Source organism: Meleagris gallopavo, chromosome Z (genome assembly GCF_000146605.3).
Source record: "Meleagris gallopavo isolate NT-WF06-2002-E0010 breed Aviagen turkey brand Nicholas breeding stock chromosome Z, Turkey_5.1, whole genome shotgun sequence".
In the NCBI taxonomy this organism is placed as follows: domain Eukaryota; kingdom Metazoa; phylum Chordata; class Aves; order Galliformes; family Phasianidae; genus Meleagris; species Meleagris gallopavo.
Window position 1 is genome coordinate 7,132,538 of NC_015041.2, and position 24,754 is coordinate 7,157,291.

General features: G+C 50.0%; 1 protein-coding gene across 1 annotated transcript in view; it reads left to right on the forward strand.

Moving 5' to 3' along the window:
• CNTFR (ciliary neurotrophic factor receptor) overlaps positions 1 to 24,754 on the forward strand; it is a 158,139-nt gene that overhangs the window by 100,166 nt on the left and 33,219 nt on the right. Inside the window, 1 exon segment of the mRNA XM_019610159.1 lies at positions 12,154 to 12,384. Coding sequence (XP_019465704.1) covers positions 12,154 to 12,384 — 231 coding nt within the window.

Genomic DNA, 24,754 nt, shown 5'->3' on the forward strand with positions numbered 1-24,754 from the left:
TGCTGGAGAGAAACCAAGGCATGTAGGAGCAAGTGTGTCAAATCCCAAAGTTGACATCTGTCTGTCTACTCCCACCTCTCAATTTCCCATGGGAAGTCTCTACTCCTGGCCAGCATTGAGAGCTGGAGAGCTGCCACAACCCATGCCAGCTGCTGGGAGAACTGGGAAGGCTTGGGACAAAACAGGAAAATGCAATGGCACAGCTCAGGAGTGGAGAGAGGCTGCTGAGCTCATCGTTGTGGCTGCTCTTTGGACTGGATGGAGGCACACAGCAAGGTGTGATGCGACCACATCCTGCCTGCTGTGGCCAGTAGATCTGAAAATTAATTTTACCATCATGGTGAACGGCACAGGGTGACTGATGTGCCTGTCTCCTTTTGCTTTCAGTGAAGGTGTTGCTTTGTGGTGTAGGGAAAGGACAGTGGAAGACCTGGGGGCTTGGGTCCCCACCGGTGTTTCCAAGTTCGTAGAGCATCATGCAAGCCTCTTGATGAGGGAAAGAAATCCAGAAACAGCTGTGGGCTTGCTTGGTACTAGTGACTCACCACACCATTTCCCCTTGTGCTCCCAAGGGATTCTGTTCATGTTATTGGTACTTAGAGCCATAGAATGGCTTGGGTTGCAAGAGACCTCAAAATCGTCCAGTTCCAACCTCCCACACCTCTTTATGTCATAGGTATCTCTGGGGTGTTGTCTCTGCCAGCTTTGCTTTCTAGCACCTATCCCTCTCCCAGCACTGAAGAGCACAACCCTTTGAGTGGCAAGAGAAAAGATGTCCTGGTGGAGGATGCTTGGTTTTGGTTGGCGTACGCTCTGCCAGCTTCACTGTTCACAGAATCCCCAAATATTCTGAGCTGTGGAAGGGATCCAAGGATCACCAAGTACACCTGCTGGCTCCACAAAGGACCACCCAAAATTCAAACCCTATGTCTGAGGTCATTCTCCAAGTACTCCTTGAGCTCAGGGCTGTGGCCACTGCCCTGGCCAGTCTGTTCCAGTGCCTCCCACGCTCTGCACCTTGGCAAGGTGAAGAACTTTTCCTTAATACCCAGCCATTGATTGACACCACTGACATCTCTAGGCTGACTTACTGCCCTACCCACCATGCCAGCACTGCTTTGCTGGGGCACATCAGATCTGCCCCACTCTGGCAGCTCCTTCAGCTCTCAGCCCTATGTGCAAAGGGTCACTGCTGTCTGTCCTCCCAGCTTGCAGACTGAATTTCTTCTGTTCTCTACCCGTGTTGCTGGAGGTTGATCTTTGCCTCCTCACTTTGCTGGAGTGTGAGCCCTGAATATTCAAGGAACAGCGCTGAACTCAGTGTGACAATGGTTGGTGGATTCTGGCCTTTAATTAATTAGCATTGATCGCACTTCATCCAGCAGCAGAGAAGGGAGCTGCGGCTCGGGGAAGCAGCAAAGTGTAGCAATTCAATCACCGCAGCCATTTTCATGCTGCTGGTCAGTGTTCTCCTTGCATTCCTGCATTTATTTCTCCTTACTTACATTCTTGGCAGCCATGGAGAGATGGGTGTGGGCATCCTATCAATCCACGAGTAGGACATTGAGATGCGGACCCTGGAGGAATATTTCAGGATTCAGGTAGTGGATTTAATGCTGTCCCAGTGTTTATCTTGCCCTAAATCACAGCTTCAATGTGAAGACCGTACAGTGAGAACCTACCAAGAAAGAAAGCACATATGGCAGAATTTTGAGCATAGGAACATAGGATGTTCCATGTGAACATGAGAGAGAGCTTCTTTTCTATGAGAGTGACAGAGCTCAGGAACAGGCTGTGCAGAGAGATTGTGGTCATCTTCTCTGGAGATGCTCAGTGCCCACCTGGACTCTCCTCTGCACCTTTCTGTAGGGTACCTGCTTTAGCAGGGCTTTGCACTTGATCTCCAGAGGACATTTTCAACCTCTAAGGTTCTGTGATGCTGTGAATGTGTTGTAGGATGCTTCATGTTGCAGATCAGCAGGTGCATGATGTTGGGGACAGGTTTGGACTGAGTTCCTCTGTCTCTTGCACAGCTGAAGCTGGGCAGCCTGATATGCCAGGTGCCACGGGGCCATGGGAGAGAAGCAAAACCCATTTGGGCAAGTCACTTCATCTCATTTCAGGACTTGGGCTCCCATTTGTAATGCAGTGCCTCTGTTTGTTTCCTCTCTGAGTTGTCAGCTCACTAAGGCACCTCTCGCTGCCTGCCTGTCCCATGGGTCTGCAGCCTAGCAGTGGGGAAGAGCCTCTGGCAGCGAACCCCTCTGGAGCTCTGTCTGCTGCTGCATGTCCCGGAGCTGCCGAGGAGATCCTCCAGGGAACCATTTTCCACTGGAAAATGAAGTCCTGTCAGCATCCTCATGTTTCATAAAGCCATATTTCTTCATCAGAGGAAAAAGGGGAGAAAAACAGAGGTGGAAAGAGGCTGCAGTGTATCTTTTTGGTATTTTTCAAAAATGGTTTTAATTGACACCTCTTCTGCACAGAAGGGTTTTAAAGCCCTTCTACAACATAACAGGCTGTTTAAAAGGTGCAAAACCCCTTTTGGTTTCACTTTGAAGGAACCCAAGCTTTCTGGTGGTTCTTCGGTGGTTTTTTTGTTTTGTTTTGTTTTGTTTTGTTTTGTTCCACTTTGGAGAATTTTTGGAATTTGATGCTTTTGCACCAAAGCTGCACCTCAGCCTTATCCCAAACCTCCCCATGGCATCCCCAGGGCTGATGGGTGCTGTCGGTGCTTTGAGAGCATCCCTCCAGCCCCACCGCCCTGTGTGGGCTGCAGCCAGCCCCAGCTCCCAGCCTGTTTTTGCTTTGCTTTAGAAAATAAACAGGCGTAGAGCCCAGTGCCGCTGTGACCGGCAGAGAAGGGGGATGACCAGCAGAGTTGAAAAGATTGTTTTCTATTCATGGCCTCCAGCATGAGGTGGGGGAAAAGCCACTTTCTGCCTGCGCTCGCATAGATTTGCATTGATTGAAGGCAGAGTCGCTGCCTCCCTGTGCCCTTTCTCTCCTTTTGGGCTCTCTCAGATCCTCCCTCCCCATGAGCCCATGCAGCAGGGATGCGCACAGCTCCTGCTCATGGCTCTTCCATCACTGCCCGTTGCCTCTTCCCTCTTTCCCCCTCCCCTGACAGCAGCCTCCCACAGCCGACTCATTTCAGAGATGTTTTTTCGCTGCTCCAGCCAACATTTTTCTCTCCCCCATTACGTTTAGCTTCCCCCTCCCTCTTCCAAACCATTTTTTTAAGCAATAAATAATTTCAGCGTGCTGAAGAAGCATGCAAAGTCAGCGTTAGGCTACGGCGAAACGCTCCATTTGTTCTAGGAGTCCTTTTCCCCTCAGAAAGCTTCCCCTAGTGTTTAATTTTAAAGCATGTCATTATTATTATTTGTTTTCCTACTTTCCAGAAGAGATTCCCGTATTTTTTCGGCTTGTCTGGAGATTTCCACACACACACACACACGAACTTTTCCTTTGGCTTTTCTCCCCTGCTTGCTTTCTTTTTGCTGGGGTTAAAAGCCCCAAGTCAGCAAGGTACTTAAACACATGCTGAAAGTTAAGAGCTTGCCTAAGTGCTTTGCTGACTGGGAGCCAAGGATATTTTCTTGAGCCCTTTAAATGCTTCAGAACCTGAATTCAAAACGTTTTGCAGAAAATCCAGAATTCAAGTATCTCTTGTGCTAATGGTGGCTGTAATTCAGGAGTGCCTTCAGATAAGGGCTGCACTCTTCTTCCTGGAGCTGATGTATCCCCTTGCAGAAAATGCTTTCACCACTTCAAGGAGCTCTCCAGAAATCTGGGCATGTGCTTTTGTTTCACTCAGTGATCATGTTGGCATTTTGGTATTTATTTTGCTTGACACTTGATGCTTCTAGGTGTTGAAATGTAGAAAAAAGGAGCAGTTCACTGAAGTCACTGAAGGGCAAATATCTGCAGCCAAACTAATGCTTTTTCATCATCCCAAATGCAGAAGGGGGAAATCAGAAAAAAGCTAACAAAAAAAAATCCAAACAAAAAAAACAACCACACACGTACAAATAAATCTATATAAAAAAGCAGAAACAACAACAATAAAGTGGATAAAAAACCCTGCAAGTGGAGAGCTCTGTGAAGCTGCAGCATCACTAACTGGAGGTCAGGAGGAGCACTCTGAGAGCAGCAACATGTTTCCCTTCAAAGGGATTAGTCTGAGGGGCTGTAGTACTGTCTGTATGGAGAGGGAATAGCGGTGAGCAGAGGAGAGGAAAGGCTATGTAGACAGGAGGTGCTTCCAGAAGTGGAGAAGCAGTTAGCATCAAAGAGAAATCGTGCTCAGCTGCCTGGGGCTCTATGCGATGGATGCGGGTCTCTGCCACCAGTCTGCTGCTGGGTCTGCTTTGAAATGCTTATCTGTGTAATGGGGAGCATTTTGGCTTTTCCCCCCCCTTTTTTTTAAAAAGGTGATTGAAATTTTATGTGTGCACCTCTGCATGAGTCAACCTGCAAAGTCTCTACCTGCTAGCTGCAAAGCAGCTGGCACTTGCGGTCTCTTGCTGCAGGCATCCATCTCCCTTTATCTCTCTCATGGCAGCATAGCTCTTTGTGGCAGGCTATGGGTCTAGTATCCTGACGGGGCTGCACCTAGAAGATGCTTCATGTGTCTGTTAGGATGCAGCTTCCCAGCTGTGCATGGCTCAGCACTGCTCATCGCTTCTAGGCTTGGCTTTGGTTGAGCACCCTTTGGAGTGAAAGGCATGAAATGCAAATGTAATATCTTCTTATTACACAAGCAGATCCTGAGACCTTGGCTTAATTGTTAATACAGTCCCTCATGGGCAGAGTAGATTGTTGCTTTATTATTAATATTGCTTTGAAATCATCTAGGCTACAGGAGTACAAGTGTTGCTCGGAGAAATGACTGATGACGACTGAGTCAGAAGAAAAACAGGATGAGTGTTGGGAAAATGCTTCCCATTGTATCAGCATCTTTACCTCCTCATGTGTGCATCCTGCGCTGGCAGCATAGAATCGTGGAGTCTTTAAGATTGAAAAAGATGGTTATCTAGTCCAACTGTCAGCCCACTCCCACCATGCGCGCTAACCATCCCTCAGAGCCACATCTCCACTTTTCTTGAACATCTCCAAGGATGGTGAAAATGTCGGTTCCTCTGTTCAAGAGGAAACTGAATCTTGGGGCTGATGCAGGGGGAAGAAATCCCTCCATTGGTTAGAAACACGTCCTGGGGTCTCAACTCTGGTTGTTTATGGGTGCAGGAAGAAGTGTTAGCATTTCTCTTGGGCATTCCCAGGCATAGGACATCATTTTTTGGTAATAGAATCATAGAATTGTACAGTAGCTTAAGTTGGAAGGGACTTTAGAGATCATCAGGATCTCCACCCCATGGGCTGGTTGCCCCCACCAACTCAGCTGCCCAGGATTCCATCCAACCCAGCCTTGAGCACCTCCAGGGATAGGGCACCACAGCTCTTTGGGCAGCAGCGTCAGGGCCTCACTGCCCTCTGAGGAATTTCTTCTGAATATCTAACCAAAATCTTCCCTCCTTTAGTTTAAAGCCATTCCCCCTTCTCCTGTCAATGTTAATCTGTGTAAAATGTCAGTCCTCCAGTGACGTGACACCACAAGGACATAGATCTGTTGACTACAACCCTCTGGCTGCAGTCACCCAATCAATTCCTTACCCACCTAGAAGCCCACCCTTCAAATCTGTCTCTCTCCAATTTAGAGATAAGGATATGATGTGGGACCATATAAAATGCCTTGCACAAGCCCAGGTAGATGACATCAGGTGCCCTTCTGTTGTCCACCGATGCTGTCACTCATCACAGTCCTGGCCTCGTGCCTCATCCCTACGAAGCCGAGTCTCCCATACGTGTGGTTGAGGCCGTAGAGGAGTTTTTCCAGCTCAGGATGCAGAAGTTCACAAGTTAAGTTGCAGCAGCTCCAGCTTTAAGCCCAGCTGCTGCTGATCCACCCAGGGGTGTGAGCATTGCATCAAGCAACGATGAGCCACTGGCCTACAGCAGGCAAAAGCCAAGCCAACAGACAGCAGAGAGAGCCTGAGGGGCTGAATTTTAGAGCTATTAAATGATTAAATGCAAAAAAAAAAAAAAAAAAAAAAAGTTAATTTAACATCGCGGTTGTGATTTTACACACCCAAGAGTCTGGAAATTGAGAGCACTGCTTCTCACACAGGGATTGTAACTTGGCACTGCACAGATTGTACAGTATGTAAAATTAGACCGGAGAAATAGTAAATATGCTGCAGGGACCAATACTGTCTTGGCAGAAGGAGGATGGACTGAGTGGGACCCAACAGGTCTTTTACGCCTCTGACTTCCGTAATTCTGTGCTAATAAAAAAAAAAACAAACCCTGTTAGTTAGGCACCATACTGCCTGGTGCAAAGCACAGCCCGCAGCAGGACAGGGTAGGAGTGGGGCTGCCCCAGTGTTTGTGCTCCAAGGGAGACTGCTGCTCAAGGGTGGGTGCAACTAGGAGCAATGGGGAGGCTCTGTTGGCAGCTCCTGGGTGCCCAACATCTCTATCTGCCTCTTCCTCTTCCCTGTGCGTGGTAAATACAGGCGTCCTTGTGCTGCTGCTGAACCACAATGGGCTTTTCTTCTGTTTACGGCTGTGATTTGGGCACCTAATTCTGAATGCTATTGATTTCCTCTTAAATGGCGTTGAAAAGCCTGATCTAAGCACTCTTTTGTGGCCTAAGTTATTTGTCCTGTTGGCAGGAAAAAGCAGAAGCAGAAAACAAGCCTGTAATTCATCCGTCGCGCTAACTCCTGTCACCTGGCCACAGAGGGGGAGAGCTCAAGCACACACAGCTTTGTGCTGCCAGTGGGGTTTCTCTACCATGCATTTGTTGTCCCTATTGCCATTTGTCCCCCTCTCGCCCCCTGAACCCTTCCTTTCTGTGTCACCCTGCATGCTGGGCCAAGGAACCTGAGCCTGCAAGGAACAGCCCGCCTTCCCTTTGCCTTAGGATGGAGGGAGAGGCATTGCTCGACCTCTCCTGGCAAGGAGAATGCTTATAATCCCAGAGCTTGGGCAGAAGAAATAGGGCACCTAAGGAAAGAGTTGTGGAATCGTAGGGTTGTTTGAGTTAGAAAGGACCTCTAAAGGCCATCTGATCCAACTTGCCTGCAGTGAACAGGGACATCCGCAGCGAGATCAGGGTGCTCAGAGCCTGGTCAGACTGGAGCTGACCAGGAGCTGACCATGGTGGAAAGAGGGAAAATGCCTCATTTGCAGTGCCCCTAAAGCAAACCTGCTTCCAGAGATCTGCTTCCAGGCTATCGAGAAGTGATTGAGTACAAGTCCTTTAGCACCCATCTGTTATCTCTTAATTAAAGTTTCTTCCTAATTATTTTTTCTTGTCAAGAAAGCAAAGCTGCTGACTCCAGGGATTTACCAAAGTAGAGCAAACAAATGCGGATTCTGCTTGCTGCAATTCTTCATTAATGGACAAAATTAACTTGGAACGGTCCATATCTTTGGCTACATCAATGACACTTAATTATGCCTGTTTCCTTACAAAGATGTATTTAGTTTTAAATCACTTGTGGAAGAACTGCCTCCTTAAGCATGAAATTCCTTCCTCTGGCAGGGAAGGTTTCTGCTGGCAATGAGAGCTGTGCAAAGACCAAGCAGCACCAAAGGGAACAGGTATGAGGAGATGAGGGGTAGGATGTGCTTTGGGGAGGTGGTGTAGGGAAACCCTCTCCAGTGCAGGTGACTGTTTCACCACGGCAGGAAGGGGCCATGAAGCTGCAGATGGGAGCAGAGCCACTTGCATCCCTGAGCATGGTTGATGATATGCTGACTGCCTAACAAGGTGCTGGAGCAAGAGAGAGGGCACAGGGTTGTGCCACTGCACACCCAGAGACATCCCACTGATCCCATTGTTTTACATTGGGATCTCATTTACAGTGGGAAGTTGCAGAGTGTGAGGCCCTACTGCTTCATCTGCTTGGAAGGCTCTCAGCATACCCCCAGCACCTTGTAAATATTAAATGTATAATTTATGAATACATATACAGAGATCTAATTATCCACTCAGATTATTACTCAAGGCTTGCACACAGCTCTGGGTGGGAGGTATGTAGGCTAATGGAGTGATAGAACTTTAGGATAGATACCTCTGTCTTAAGGCACAGATGTGTTTCTCCATCCCACTGCAGAAGTTATCCACATCTTACATACGCGTACGTGTCCTTTTCTCACTGCCTCAGTTTCCCCATCCACAGGGGCAGAGCCAAAGACCATGCACAGAAGAGTGCAGTGGGTGCAGAACGCTTGTGTCTGTCCCAAAAAAATACTTTGGATCCCTCAGGTGGGATCCTGCCCATGCCCAGACAGAGGGAAATTGGAGTCTCCCTAGAAAGGCTTGACTGCTCTCACTGTTCTTATCCAAAAGCAATACTGATGTCTGTGGCTCAAGACAGACAAAAGGAGGTGATACTTGCCAGCAGGGTGTCACACATTCACATGCTGATGAGGCTGGGTGGGCTGGGACAGGAGGGATCTCGGGACCTGGATCAGCTCCAGTAAGGAGCTGTCTGAGGGAACTGCCTACTCTGTTACTGTGCTTTGGATTTCTTCTTCGTCAAGAGCCTTAAATCATTGCCCTGGGAAGGAGTATTGCTTTCAAAGACCTGTCTTCCAGGAAAGTCTCCCTCAGCCTTTCTGAATGCATGCCAGCGTGTTTGTGCTGTGTTTAAGAATAAATAGGAAATAATTCAAGTTGCCTTTACCCCCATTCCCAGCCTAGTCCTGACATCCCCATCTGCAGACAAGTCCTCATTCGCAGTCCCAAGAAGCAGGGCTGGGAACCCCAGAGCTTTACTCTGACCCAACCCGTTCTCCTAGGCACCAGTTAGGCAGCTTTGTTGGCCCATTGCTGCAACGAGCTTTTCTTCCTGCAGGGCTGGTGGGTGATGCTGCATCTCTCGGCATCTGTCTCTGCCCAGCAGGTCTCTGGGTGTGAGGACAGGAGGACTAATGGCTTTTTGTGAGCCAGCAGGAAAGGGGAAAGCAAAATGTCTTTTCTTTGTGCACAAGAAAATAATAGAGGAGAACCTGAGTAAGACCTCATACTGGAGGTCTGTGATCTATATGCATCTGCCCATCTGCCTAGTCATCTGTCCATCCATCCATCTACCCAGCCATTTGAACAGCCAACCATACACCCACACCCACTGCCGTTCATTGATCCTTTTCTCCCTCCTTCCAACCGCCCACCCAAGCATTCACCCACCCATCTGTCTGTTCATCCCTCCATCCTCACACACAGCCAGCCAGCCAGATGCTTACATGCTTAGACCTCAATCCTCTTACATCTCTGCATCCCCACATACACTCATCCATCCATCCACTTACAGAGTCATCCATCATTTCTTCTTCATACGCTTCACTCCATCCCAGCTGCGCCCATCCAGCCAACTATCCATCTGTCTGCAAGCACACACTCGTTCATCTGCCCACCCATCCATCTCCTTCCACGCTTCTACCTATCAGCCCATTTTTCTGTGCCCATTCCAGCTATTCCTCCTCACACAGTCTCCTACAGTCTCCTTGGCTGGGATGTTTTTTCCTTCTTTCTGCCTATCAGTAAGCTTTTTTAAGACGCTGAAAACAAACTATAGGTTTGTGTAGCCTCTGTTCCACCTGCCAGCAGGACATAGGAGCTGATATATGGAGAGAAAGGAGTAGGAAAAGTGTTGGAGTGCTTCTCCCATCCCTCCCCACTGTTGGCTACCATCAGCCTCACTGGTGCATCTCCACCATGGGTGGAGTCCTCTGCTATGGATTCATTTAATCACTGTTTTCCCCTCAATTTTGACATTCACAGCAACAGATGGATGTGGGTTTCTCTAATTTAATCACACCTTGTGAGAAAAAGCGCTTTCTTTTCCTTACTTTCATTTCCTGCCCCTTAATTATTTTATTAGGAGAAAGAGCCGGCGGTCCTTCTCTATTCATCCTCCTCATGTCATTCAGTGCCGCTCAGGTGTCTATCACGCCTCCAACCAGGGTCTGATTGCAGGGATGAAGAGATTGAGTCTGTCAAGCCATCCCTTAAACAGAGGCTGCTTTCAACCTTTGTTCTCTCACATTTCCTTCCTCTGCTCCATTTTCATCTTAATGGTACAGGCTCAGATTTGTGTGCTGCTTCTAGGGTACACTACTTCCCATTCTCAATCCCGTTCTTAATAATTCTTAACGTTGCATTTGCATCTTTGATTGCCACTGAGCTGATGTCAGGAACACAATCACTCCAAGATACGTTTCCATGGAGGCTGAAGCTAATCTGGAGCCATGACTGGGCAGGAAGATCTGCTTCCTTGTGTGTTCATCGACACAATGCGTACTGCGATGCCCTTTGGGATGCTTTTGCCCCCAGCTTTAACTTTGCTGCCCTGACAGCCTCAGTTGTCTGCTCACACTGCCTTGACCCATGAGTTATGAGTGAGCTGGGCTGCTCAGGTCCTGCTCTGAGCTCTGTCAAAGCTCACTGGTGACGTCTTCCTCGGCCAAGCCTGACTGCTTCTTCTCACCTTTGTTCTCCTGACCTTTAGCAGCTATAAATCCTTGCGAGGACTCTCCTTGAGTTCAGGGATACTTGGTTTCCCTGGGAGCCCGAGTGGGGCACTTTGTCAAAAGTGATTTGGAAATCCAGGAATATTTTGAGACCTGAACGAACAGATGAAACCTAGAAGGAGATGCTCACATCCTGCTCAATCCCCATCCTGCTTCACCCAGTATGATACATTCACAAAAATGTTTTCACCCTTGCCACATACAGCTTAGAGAACAACCCGTGTAGCAGCACAGGAAAGATTCAATTGCCAAGTATCATTAGTGAATGTCGGCTCGAACTCCTGTCCAGAAACCTGAGAAAATTCAATTAGGCAGCTGGTGCCCAATGAGCTGTGTTGCTGCACTCATGAGATGCTAAATCAAACAGCTCAGCAGGGCATCGTGTTATTGTAGAGAGAAAAAAAAAAAAAAAAGAGGCAGGGAGATAAACAGCATAGCATGTGCCAAGCAGCTGCCCCTTTCCAAGGCATGGCACAGGTAAGCTGAAATCCTCCCACCTCATTTGCTAGGCAGGGAATTGAAGGCAGCTGCCCACTTCCCACTTCAGCTAGTAAATAACTCAAAGCTTGCTAATGACAAGTCTTGGGGCTCTGTCTTGGGGCTCTTGTCACCTCTCTCCCCTGGGAATTTCTGATGTGTGCATTTGGTCTATGTCTTGCAATGAGACAAGAGGGTGCAGGAGTGGCAGTGACTTGTTGACACAAACAGCTGGATGTTCTGTGGGGCATTTGGCCAATGAGCCATACAGGTGGCCCTGTTGTGCCCTCTCAAAGGTAAAGATGGGAGGAAAGCATCCTATCATCATCCTATCACCAGCACTGATAGGACCACACCTTGAGTACTGTGTTTGGCTTTGGGCCTCTCACTATAAGAATGACTTTGAGGCTCTGGAGCATATCCAGAGAAGGGTTTGGAGCACAGGTCTTAGGAGGAACAGCTGAGGGAGCTGGTATTGTTCAGTCTGGAGAAGAGGAGGTTCAGGGAAGACCTTATCACTCTCTGCAACTCCCTGAAAGGAGGCTGTGGCAAAGTGGGGTCAGCTTCTTCTCCCAGGTAACAATGATAGCATGAGGGGGATTGGCCTTCAGTTCTGCCAGATGAGGTTCAGGTTGCATACTAGGAAAATTTCTTCTCAAAAGTCTTGTGATGAATTGCAGCAGGCTGTCCTAGGCGGTGATAGAGTCACTGTCCCTGGATGTGTTCAAGAACTGTGTAGATATGTTGCTGAGGGTCATGGTTAGTGGGCATGGTGGTAATGGGTTGGACTAAATCATCTGAGAGATCTTTCCCAACTTTAACAATTCTGTGATTCTGTGAGATAGATGTGATCCATGAGTCCCTGTTCATTGGTCCTTGCCAGCTGATCCACTCCAATACTCTGGTCTAAGATCAAAATAAATTATTATCCGGACCAGAGGGAGAATGTGAACTTCCCTGGCCATTGTGTCAGCTCATGCTCCAGTCCTTCCCATGCTTACTGGTCATGGTAAGATCCTGTTTCCAAGATAGCCCACAGGCTCTGATCTCACCTGCTTTTCTCCTTCACAGACAGCCACATCCAGTATGAGCGGGTAGGTGCCGACGTGACCATGAAGTGCGGCTCCATGGACTGGGATGCAGCTGTGACCTGGACGGCCAATGGCACTGACATTGATGACTCCCACCTGAACGGGTCCTACCTGATCCTGAAGAACGTGGACCTGACACAGAGCGGCCAGTACTCATGCTACGAGGGCTCCTCCTGGCACCTCAAGTACCAGACCAACCTTAGGGTGGGAGGTGAGCACACTGCTGTATGACATTGTGGGGAACAGGGGACACAACCACACCATTGGCTCCTATACCGACTCCTCACCGCACCCTCCATTCACGCCAATCCCAATACTATCAGTATGTGTGGTTTTCTGCTGCACCCTGCAACACAGCCTGCCAGAGGTGTATGAATCCTAGCAGCAGGATGCTGGAATCAGCCTCTCCTGCTCCAAACTTTGAGTCAAAGCTGATAATGATGCCCACAGAATAATTTCGGGAGGGATGCTGCTTCACTAGCCAGCCCAGTGCCATGGTACAGCAGAAGGAGCATTGTCTGAGGGTGGGAAGGGCTCTGTACATGGCTGTGGTAGGGGACAGCTGCATGTTTCACAGGATTTTGCATATCTTAAGCAAGAGATGCGCTGATTCACAGGTCTCACTGCAGGAGATAAGAGCTGTGCTGTATTTCACACCACGCTGATAGCTGACAGCAGCTGTGTGTTTTGCGGGCTGCAATGTTTGTACAGCTAATAGCAACTGTGGCTTTCACACTTGCAACTGAGAGCTGGCGGTACCTGGGAGCAGTGTTTGGCATGTCTGGTGGCAGGGTGGGGGCTGCTGCAAAGGATGCTGAGAGGTACCAGTTGTAAGACCCCGAAGTGCTTTGTAGGTGGCTGTTCCCTTGAGTGGGAGATGTGGCAAAGCTTTCTTCTTTAGCACCCTGCAAATGCATCTCTGCCATAGACCATGGGCCAGGCAGAAGGGTTACCTGTATCATGCATAAGCCCTGCAAACTGGATAGAAAGGGCCATCTGTGTCAGTAGGTCCAAGCTTTGGGAATGCTGCATGGTGTCGACCTTGTGGTACTGGTGTCTAATGGGAGGGATGCTGGCACACAGCCTAAGGATGCTGGAAGGAGCTGGATGTCAAGGAGAGAAGCAGGCAAGTGGGCAAGTGGAAGCAGAGAAGATAGCAATTAATAGCATGCAGCAGGCAAGTGTGCGGCCAGAGACTTCTTAGCCATGTTACTGGGCTGAGGTGGTGATCCAGGACTACTGGTCAGGGTGCCACCAACACCTGGTATTCCAAGTAGGGTCTGCAGCCCAAATGTAGAGCTAACGAGGGGAACTCGTCTCCAAACATCTCTGCAGCTGTGGCATCACTAAGACTCTGAGATGACTCTTACCTCTGCTCAGCACCTTGCTAATAGTAAGCCCCCTCAGTCCGTGCTGGGACCCATGGGAAGTGCACAGCATTACAGCTGAAATCCCACTGTTTCCAATTACGGCTTGTTCCCGTCTGCTGCCCACTCCTGGCCCTGCTGGGCACTGGGCAGCTGAAGGGCACGCTCACACACCACAGGGGCCATGAGCAATAAATAAATGAGTGCCCGGTGTTCTAATGCAATTAAGTATGCAAAGAACTAATCAGATGAGACCCTTTTAGAGGTAATTAATTTAATTGCCTGGATTTAATGTAATGTTCTCTCTGAAGTGTCTTTTCCCAGCACCCCTGCTGCCCCCAGCCCCTCCCTGCTCCCCTTTCCTGCCCTGTCCAGGGCCAGTTGGTACCCCAAGATGTGCAGGGTGCTATGGAGAGCAGGTTTGGGAGCATCCTTGGAGAAGATACTCATGGTTTGCAATGTCCCGATGGTAGCTTATAATTGTGGGGATGTTTGCTGTGTTCAGCTGGGCACGCGGAGTGAGTGCCTGCAAGGACCACAGAGGAGAACCTGTGATTTGTAGAATCTTGGACTCATTTAAATTGGATGGGAAGTTAAGTGAAAACAGGCCTGTGGCTGCATTTTCATGTCTTTAGCAGGGCAGAGCAGCAAAATTAAAGCAGTGTTAGCTATATGAATAAAGAGAGAGCAAGGAGAGAAATGAGCTGTGCAAGGAGGCCGGAGGGGAGCTTAGCAGTAACAGAGGTAGAACGTGGTCCTGAGCAATGCTGGGGAAAAAGGGGAGGAGAATACCCGAAGGTGGTCATTAGCCAGGTTCATTAGTGTCTGAGGCTGTCATTGGTGGTACCCAGTGGGGACATAGGGAAAAGCAGCATGTCTCCTTGCTTGGGAAAAGTAAAAATCCCAACCACAGTGTCACAGAGTGCGCTCAGGAGAAAGCGCAATTACAGATATGGAGACAAATGGAAAATAGGAGAAAATAATACGGAGGCTTGCCAACAATATATCATGGCAGATTAACCTGATAGCTCTCTTTGATAAGAGAACTGATTTCCTAGGCCCAAAATGCAGCCGATGTAATCTATCTTGACTTCAGTGAAGTATTTTGTTATGATGCCACATGGGAAATTATGAGTTAAACCAGAGAAAATGTGGATTAGTATGGGAGTTGGAACATAGCTTAGGAAATGGCTAAAGGGGATCAGATTGTGCTGAAAGGGGAGCTGCTGGGAGGGATGGGGGATCTGCAGCATCAGCCTTCGGACTGTGCTGCTATGTTTTACATAGTGGCTCTGGACCAGGAGGAGGAGGGAGTGCGGGTACAACGTGGCTTTGGGGTGACCCTGGGGCTTCTGGGGTGAGAGCTTCATGCTGGAAGGGCCAGAATGCAAGTGAGGCAAAAGGCACAAAGAGCATGAAGGTGGCACAATCTGGTCTTAAGGATGGGATTTGATATCTAGGTCCAACTCGTGGGGGCTGTGGCCAAGAGCTCTGCAGCACCCAGCAGAGTGCAGATGGTTTGTGATAGCCTGCCTGTCCCATAGCTGCAGACACAGGGATGCTGGCGCACAGACGGTGGGGACAGTGTGTATCCAGGGTTGGAGTGACTGAGACATGGAGAGCCCACTTGGGAGAGCAGGAAGGAGCAAAAGGCATTTTTATATGTGGGAGTCCCATCCACTAGGCACACAACATCTGGGGGGACAGTGGCATTTCTCTGGGACAGCTTCTTCCAGAGGACTTTGGGCAGCAATGTGTAGCTTTTCAGCCTTTCATCAAGGGTGACAACTGAGCATGAGGTGAGCCATAGGAGGGCAACCGCAGTGCATATCTCCAATAGTCTTCCCCATAGCCTGGAGCTTGGTGGGTGTCTGAGCATGGGCTGGAAGCAGTGAGCAATGGAGCCATGGGCTTTGCGGGGCTCTGGGTACCAGGCTCCTGGCTACCTCCATGAGCTGCAGCCTGAGGGCCTGTGGATGGATGTAACAAAGACGTTGGGAAATAATGCGCTCTTGAGGTTTGGCACACGGCTCCGTGCATTACAGAATGTTATAAAAATACTGCTAATGGGCCAGAGAGGAGTGGAAACGCACTGTGGAGAGGCTGCCAGAAGCTGGAGAGTGCACATGGGAGTGGGGAGGCCTTGTGTGCAAACAGGGGAGGGAGGCAGCAGCCGGGTGGGCGTCCATCCTTTCTCTCCCATCTAACCTTGTCTCCATGCCCTGCTTGATGGCGTCTGCACTCCTCTGGCCCCTCTGTCCTGGGATGCCGGAGCGCCCTGCTCGCTCCATCGCTGACAAATTCCCTATGGCAGGGATGCAAGTTGGGATGCTGGCTGTGGGATGGGGATGTGAGACCACGTGCCCACCCAGCTCCTGCCTGCAGCGATGGGAGGTGGGCAGGCTCCAGGCTTACTTACTTACTGTAGTATCTGTCACTGCAGTGGCTGGCAAGAGAAAGGGAAAAAACATGCGGTTTGACAGAAAACGACATGGAAAAACAACCAAATTAACAGAAAAACAAACAAAGCAAAACCAGAAGGGGGGGGGGGAGTGGGGGGGGCAGGGAGGGATGGGGCAAAGCAACAGGAACCACATGTGAGCGGGGAGGACGAGAGAGCCCGAGTGTGTTCTCTGGCCTGATTAGCGAGCGATCAAACAGCGGCCACTAATAAATAATCAGAGCCTCCCTTCTCTCTGCCTTAGAAGTCCCTTTCCTCCCAGCTGGGCTCCAGCTGCAACTGGAGGATTGGACTGCAGTATGCTTCTTTTTTTTTTGTGTGTGTGTGTGTGTAACATGTTTTTTTTCCTCTTTTTCATCCATCCACGATGAAGAAACAAAGGAGGTAACAGTCTTACAACGTGACATGTTCCTCTCTGTTTCCTCAGCTCAGAATGGAGCAGCAGGCAGGTGTGAGCATCCCACGATGGGCACTGACTCCATGAGGTGGCTCTCTGCCCAGTCTTCTTTGGGGGTTGATTTGGTGTGAAAAATTGCACTGATTGTGCACCCATGCCCTCAGCCACCAGTGTGAAGGTGCATGGAGTTAGTCTGGTGCTCTCGCTGGTGTAGGGTCAGTGTGTGCAAATATTTTCCTCCTCATGTTCAGTGATCTGTGATATAGGGATTGTTTTTGTCTAAAAGCCTTTTTGATGGATTTTTCCCCCATGAGTTTAGCCAATCCTTTCCCGTGGCCATGTAAACTTGAGGCTATTTCAAGAGCAGCAAGTTAAATATGGCAGTGGCAAGTAAAATACAGCAGTACCTGCTGGGTACCAGGGCCAGCTGGCAGCACCAGCACTGTCCTTCTCTCCTTCCAAACTGGGCACCCACATCCTTTCTGCCCCTTGAGAGCAGCACTCAGTTGGCTGCACCCAGGCAGAAATGCATCGACCTGGAGCAAAACCACACTCAGGATAGCACTAATAAATCAAAGCATGTGGCTGCTGGTGTTCCAGCATCAGGAGATGCACCCAGAATCTGTCAGCATTATGACTGTGTGTTTTTCTGTAAAAGTCTGTTGCACTGGGGGATGCAGAGGTGAGCAAAGGGCTATTCCCACATCCCTGGAAGCATTCAAGCTTCTCCTCTTAATAGGACCCTGGGCAGCCTCATCTGGTGGAGGGCAAACAGCCCAGAGCAGGAGCTGGGGCTGGGAGGGCTTTTAAGGTCCCTTCCAACCCAAGCCATTCTCTAAGATCCCATGATAGCACATGGGGCTGATCAGATTGCAGGAGAGCCTCATTTGTAGAAGTGCAGCTTCATTTCATGGGCCATGCAGGCTGTCTGCATGCCCCGCTTTGCTGTTCGCTCATGGCTGGGAAAACTAAAAGGAGGAACTTTGCTGCCTGCACCCTGATTTTGGGTCTTGGCCCAAAGGCAAGTTGGTTATGATATTCAAGTCACCATCCCAGCTTTTTAAGCAGCAGGCCAAAAAATACCCCACCAAAAAGCCCAGCTACACTCTCAAATGCAATTAGTGCTAATTGGATTAGGAGCTGGGCTAGAAAAACAAAACACTTTCAGTGGCAGCAGGCAATCTCTCTCCCGTGGCCACATGGGAGAGGATGGATGAAGCTGTGCCCTCGGGCCCAGTTTGCACACATACATACATTTGCATGCTCACACCCATGCATTGCACACACCCGCACACCACTGCCTTCTCCCATCCTTCCCTGCGCCGTGCTCGGCAGCCTGCCCAGCTGCAGCATAGCAGAGTGATGCTTCCTTGGCTCGCCGCATAAAATATGATAATCTGGGGCAGCCGGTGTCAGAAACAATAAAAATATCCCCTCTCCCACCCCGGCGGCCCCTCTGCACTCATGGGAGCAGGGGGCGGAGGGGCTCAGCGGCACGTGGCATTTATTAGGTGCTGCAGCGTGGACTTGCAGCGCTTGTAGGTCTGCCCCAGAGCAGGGAGGAGGTCAGCACATGCGAGATCCTGGGTCCCCATGATCCAAAGGGGCCTGGCCTCATGCTTGACCATACGGACCCATGAGCTCATGGCAGCTTGGTGGTGATGGAGGACTGTGCACTGAGCCTGAGTCATGCAGGAGCATCCCATGGTACAAGGTCACAGAGAAGCCACCGCTTCTCCTGGGAGCTCCTCTCACCGGGTCATTTCGACAATGATGTTCCACTGCCCACACTCTGCTTGCTGCCATCTGCTCCCAGACTGCTTCTCTCCCTGGGATGGGATGAGAGGAGAAGAGGAAGAAGAGCTTTGAGGCACCATCTCCATATGGTACAGCTGGGTTCTGGGGACTGTGCCATGCCAGTGTCCCATGTTACAGCCTCCTCCGCTCTTCTGAGGTTTGTTTATTCCTTGTTAACATGATGAAAACAGCTTACTAATTAGCAAAGCCCAAGTCCAGTCTAAACAGCTTCCCGAAGCCCCTATTCCTCAGTGCCAGGAATGAGGGATGTGCGGTGCCGGAGGGACGGAGCCTCTCTTTCCTTGGCCAGGGGACAGCAGCTGCGGGCCGGGGATGTGCGTGCTGGGGGACATGCGCTGACGGCACTGGGCTCTGCTTACACCAGGAAGGATTTCATCTTGGCCTCTCCTAAGTGCCCCCTGTCAAAATATTTAGTGCAAGCTTCCTGCTGCCTGCTTGTGGTGGGTCCTCGGCTCTGGGAGGTGATGGAGGGGAAGGGCCGGGATGCGGCCACTGCCCGTCTCTGAGCTGTAAGACACGTCTGCGGGGACCCATGGTGCTGAGGCCCCATGGTGGGGACCCCTGCCTTCCCCACAGCTTGTCAGGAGGAGGGATGACCACACTACCAAACAGGTTCCAAAGGAGGGAAGGTGACAATAAACCCTTATTTTTCCCATCTCTTGGTGCTTCTCCATCCCTCCATCCCCAGTGATGGCACCCAGGCAGCAGTGAGGTTCCAGCAGCCGATGTACTTCAGTGTGAAAGACATTGTCATTAGTGATGGTTTTCTGAGCTGGTGCGCCCGCTGTGAATAATTTAAAAGAACTAAATGTGTGCTAACAGCAGGTCTGCGTGGTCAGGGAGGGGAGGGAAGGAAAGGAGGGGGAGAAAAGTTGTGGGTCTGGAAAGTAGAGCAGGGAATGAAGCGAGATTATTTTCCTACTGTTTGCAGGACAGGGTGGTGTTCCCCCCCGGAAAAGGAGTCAGAGGGTTCCCATGCCCGATGGATCCCTTTGCTCCCTGTCCCCTCCCGAGCTGTCAGCATCGGTACCAGAGGCAACTGCAGGACAATTTCCAGTTGCTCTTGCTCCAAGCACTTTAATGCTGTTTAAACAATTACGCAGTTGATAAATTTTGACAAGAAGAGATAGAAATAGCCTGGGAGAGCCACGCAATAGAAATGCTCTAAACAGATGTCCCTTTTCTCCCCCTCCCCTGCTCCCTGGGGGTCTTTATCACTCACTGCCAACTAAACAAGACTGTGTTTGCTCGAGTTGGGACGGTGCGGAGGGGGGAGCAAAATGCCATATTAAAATGGTTTATGATACCGTCCCTGCGGTGACGGCTGCTTGTTTTCTCTCCAGAATGATCTCCTCTGCACAGCCTATGAATACCACAGTGATGTTTGCCCCTCTCACTGGCTCACTGGCTACTGGATTCGGCAGCCATTTGGGTGCCAAGGAGCACGTGTCCTAGCCCAGAGATACAGGGGATAGAGTAAGCAGCATCAGTAGAGGATGCTTGATTTCTTGCACTGCTGAGTTCAGGTGTACAGGGAGAGGAGAGAGACGCAGCTGGCTGTACCCAGAATCACCACCCATTGTATTTTCCTTGCCACAGCCACTCACCCCTCCATCCCTGACCTCCCCTGTTCTCCATCCAGGTGCATTTGCTTTCTGCAAAAGCTTCTTCCTTTAACTTCTTCCTCCCTTACTTGCATGCGGGAGAATGCAGATCTTCTCTCTCTTATCTTGTCTTGGGGGTTTGGAGCTGAGCACAGCTGCAGCTTTACTTCTACTCCCCTCCTGCTCTTTGCAGAAATTCCCAATCACACCAGTCCAAGCAGGAGCCCCCCTCTGCCCTTCAGACCCCTGGGGATTCCTGTGGTTGTATAGGAGGGCACCACGTTTGCATGGGATGTTTTGCAAAGTGCCAGCACTGGTACAACTGCAGAAGCCCTGTGTGGAGTGGTCTGTGGGGTGGCATGAGGGTCTCGAGGAGAGGGGCTGGACTCTTTTCTGGTGTTATCAAGCGCGTGGGTGGTGTTCAGTCTGGCAGTCTTCCCTGCAGGAAGGAGCCCACCAGGGCTCTCAGCACAGCTGCTGGTCTGCTGCTCTTGCACAGAGGCAGGTCTCCAAATCATCTGCAGATCCAGCCTGCACGGGCTCCAACATAAACAGGCTGGGCACAGGTGCGTGGGGTTTCCTCCAGCTTTGCTTCAGAGCAAAGCCCCATGCGGGGCTCCCCAGCCCAAGGAAAGCACCTGCAGCACACAGAGCTCTCTGGAGTAGGGTACGTGTCATGGGGGTCTGCTCCAGGCTGCATTCCCCTGCACCATCACTGCTTTTTTTTTTTTTTGCAAAGAAAATGCAGTGTGTGCAAGCAGAAAAGGATTTTGCATTGAATTGGTGCTTCTTACTGAATTGGAGCTCCTTCATGTCATTTTTGCTAGTCTGCATCAGGGAGATAGATGCACAAAGAGGGGTTTTCTGTAACCCCAGCTCACCTGCTGCACTGGACAAAAATGGTGAAGGAGGGTCCCATGTCAGATCTTTGCACTCTTCCTGGAGATGAGAGCGTGAAGATAGGTAGTGAGTCCCATAGACCCCTGTGCTATTCTTATTTGCAAACCAGACTTGACTCGCCTGCACACCAGCAACAGTCTGATCACCTCCAGATAGAGGAAACAATGCACACCTTTTCTATCTGAAAAAGGCAGTGTTTGTGGGCGTGACTTTTGTCCTTGTGAACAGTACTGCATTTGCAGTCTCTTCAGGGCTGCCACTGACTGCTGAGTTCATCTGTGCAGAGTTCTGCTTAGAAAAAGGGTGATGGGCTTCTTCACTGGCATGAAGAAGCCCATCAGTGGCTATGACTTACGGTTTGTGCGGGTGTAACTTTGCTGTATTCCCTTCCCTTACTTCCCATCTCTAGCACCTGGGGTTCGGGGATAAAAGTCAGGGGCAAATGGAATCCAAGGGCTTAATTGTGATGAAAAAACAGCAAAATTGCAGACAGCAAAGAAGATATACAGAAGGGAGACAGCACAAAGTGTGAGATTCAGTTGGGACAGAGCAGTCTGGGGCTGCATGCAGAGCCAAGGTAGAGTCAGCTCCACCAAACGCTGCATGTGTGTGGAGGCGGCAATTTTACCTTGTTGCAGATTGGATCTGGAACATCATTGCAGTCTGTTGCAGTTGCACTAGCTAGTATGTGAAGGTTCCTTATAACTGAACTATCCTTTTCTATTCTGTAGTGAGTAATTTGAGGAGGAAAACCAGAGAAAGTGAAGAAAGATGCAAAGAGTGCAGGGGGAGCTGCTGTAAGGAAGAAGTCTTAAAATAGTCTGCTTGGTGGCTTCAAAAGGAGCTGGAAAGATGCCCTGATTCTAGCTGGTAATTGCCTCCAAGCGGAGAAGACACCGAGTACTAAACTAGCAAGGAAAGCCATAACTGGAGCCAATGACTGGAAGCTGAGCATAGCCACATTCGAATTAGAAATGAGGCTCATATTTTTAATAGAAAAAATGATTAAGCATTGGAACAAACTGCCAAAAGCCGTGGTGGCTCCTCTGCTGCTTGTTATCTGCAGAGCAAGGCTGACTGCCTCTCTGAAGGATGATTGAGTCGAACATGAGTTATTGGGCTCAATGGAGGGGTAACAGAGGGATGTAATGGCCTGTGCAACCCAGGAGGTCAGGTGAGATGAACTAATTTTCTCCCATGGCCTTCAAGCTTGTGAGTTAAGGAAGGTGTGTATCCCTGTCTTGCAAATTTAGCTTCATGGACACTTTTCTGCTGATTGATGCCCTGATAATGCTACTCTGGCAATCGGTGGTTGGAGCTCGTCTGTGGGACATTTGGAAATTGCTGCACATCACTGTGTGGGATAGGACGAAGGTAGCTCTGAGGATGCAGGAGTGCATCACACAGTGCGGGGTGTGGTTGGGGCCATTTTTCTCTTCTTTGAGCGCTCCAGGAATAAGAAGATGCATCGCCCATTGGAAGCCATGCACCCCAGGTGCTCTGTCCTTATCCAAAGTAGAGGATGCTGTGCAGAAAGATGCAGCACAAGGCAAGAGGGACTAGCACGAGGCAGCAGGTTGAGTGGGATGCCCTGTGACTGAAGCTGGGGACGTGGAGCTGGCATTGTTCGTGAGTAGTGTCACCACCCCTGGAGCTTGCACAGAATGGGCAGCTTGGCAGGGACACAGGAGGAGGTAAATGCAGCATGCTGCTGAGCATTTTTTCTCCTGGAAGGAAGCTAAATCTGCGTTTGCAGGAGGAGCTAGCTCTCCTCTGACTCAGGGGGGCCAAGCCCGAGTCACCTCCCGCTCCCCAGCGCTCCCTGCTTTGCATGAAAGAGGCGCTTTGATTGCTGACATCTGTAGACAATCAGATAAGAATTAGAGTTATTCCTCTCGGCATAAATGGTATTTCTAATCTCATAATCCCTTAATATTGTTCTCACCGGGATATGGCCACTGCTAATCCCTGAGAACTTGTTGTCAGGCAGATTTCAGGGAGGTGCCATGGAGAGGGTTTGGCTGCTTTCCCCCTGCCCTGAGGACCTCAGGGAAGGGATTGGAAGTTGTGCACCATGTATGCACCGTAGGCACGAGCCATTGCATCGATCATCCCCGCTGTGTCTGTCCTTCCCCAGCACACCACACATGCTGAGCAGAGCCCAATGCTGGGTGTGCAGCTGCATTCCCGATTTGGAAGAAGATGCATGCTCTGTGCAAGAGGGTATTCCCAAAGCCCACCACCCACCCTGGGAAAGCACCCTCCATGTCCCTCTCCCAGCTGCGTTTTCGCAGGAGGCAGTGTACCAGCATCTCTCCCCCTGTCAGGCAGAAATCTGTCCATCATTTCCTCCTAGACCCAAGCGGTTTGTTACTATAGCTACATTGCTCCAAACTCAGGTCTCTGCAGGGCTGAGGTCTCAGTGGCATTTCTGCACAGCTGAGGGGAGAGGGCATAGCCTCAAGGTCAGATGCTGCAGACTGTGCCGTGGGGATGCTGTGTCTTCAGGCTTAGGTGCAGTGGTGCAACTTGTCCAGTAGCTCACAAACACTGAAACTCTGCAAGATCCCATGAAAAGAGGCATGGATGTTCTTGGCTTGCAATAACGCAGCACAACACTGCAGTGCATTTGTTTGCTGCTGCCTGAAGGCTGGTATGTGGATAAGAAGCTGGTGGGCACCCTTGCTGCAGTAATTTTGAGGAGGAATTCCTGGGGGATTTTCCGTCAGGAGAAAAGATGAAACAGCTGGATTTTGTGGCTCACTGGCAACTTCGGAAAAATGCTCCAGAAATCAATCAGATGAACATTTTTAATGAATTGGAAAATTAGAGAATTAAACACTTGGGTTTGGGATTTCAGTGGTTTTAAGAGATACTTGTTTTAATGAAATCAAAGGGAGCTCTTAAAGGAAAAACCCTGGAAACTTGCCCCTTCCCTTATAAACACCAGCAGTGAAAACAATGCTGCCGTTGTGTTTTCTTTGAAAGCAAAGCAGACACAAGCATGTGAACCCCTTTGGCATAGCCAGATGTGTGGTGTCCCTGCAGTGAAGACTTGGGTTAGGGTTTGCTCCATCCCACGTTGAGTGTCCCCTTCGCTGCAAACGGTGCTGCCTCCACGTGTCCCTGCAAGGAGCTTGGCCAGCAATGGTTGGCTGACAGTGAATCACCTGGCACCAGGACCATCCATCTCTGCCCCTGTCATATTGCTCCTTCTCCTTCCCCTGCTGAGACACTGCGTTCCTCCTTTCCTAAATATCTCCTCCAGTGGGGCCACCACCCCACTGTGCCTTATCCTGTGTCAAACCCTGAGGGCAGGAAAATATTTTGATTCACATCCCAACCTAGCCTAGGGCGATGCTTCAGCCCCAGGCTGTGCCAGCATCCTGAGGGATGTTGTAGGATGCGTCTCTGTGACCAGAGGGCTGTGACAGCATCCACTGCAGTGAGTGACCAGCAACAGCTTGTGCCTTTGCTATTTCTGTCCCCGCAGACAGCCCATCCTTGGGCTGAGGGAGCAAATGCAGCAAGGCAGTCATCCTGCTGAGACCTCTTTTGTGGGCAGTGGGGAGAAATTTCAGCCTTGATATTCCCTATAGCAGCTGCTGGTATGTGGCTGCTGAGCCGGGTACCGCTCCCCCCGTCCGGCCATGCCTCTCTGCCTTATCATTTCCAATCCTATCAGAAACAAAACTGCTGCTGCTTAATGCTTCATTACAGGCTGTTATGTGTCTCCTACGCTGCCCAGGAGAGCAGCAAGGAGGGCTCTGACTCTATTTAATAACTGTTTCATGGTTCCTAATTGACAGATAAAAACGCTACTAACTTGGTTTCATCAAACATAATCTATGGGCAGGAGCAGTGCTGCCCTTCTGGAGGCTGGGCAGCAGCACAAGTTTGGATCCATTATTTTGAAATGGGAAATCCATAACGTGCTGATGTGCCATGCCGATGACAAGTTTATGCCTTGCTCTTTCCTCTGTTGGTTTTGGCTTTGACCATGCTAGGGGAAGCCAGAGCTGCTGGCCCCAGCC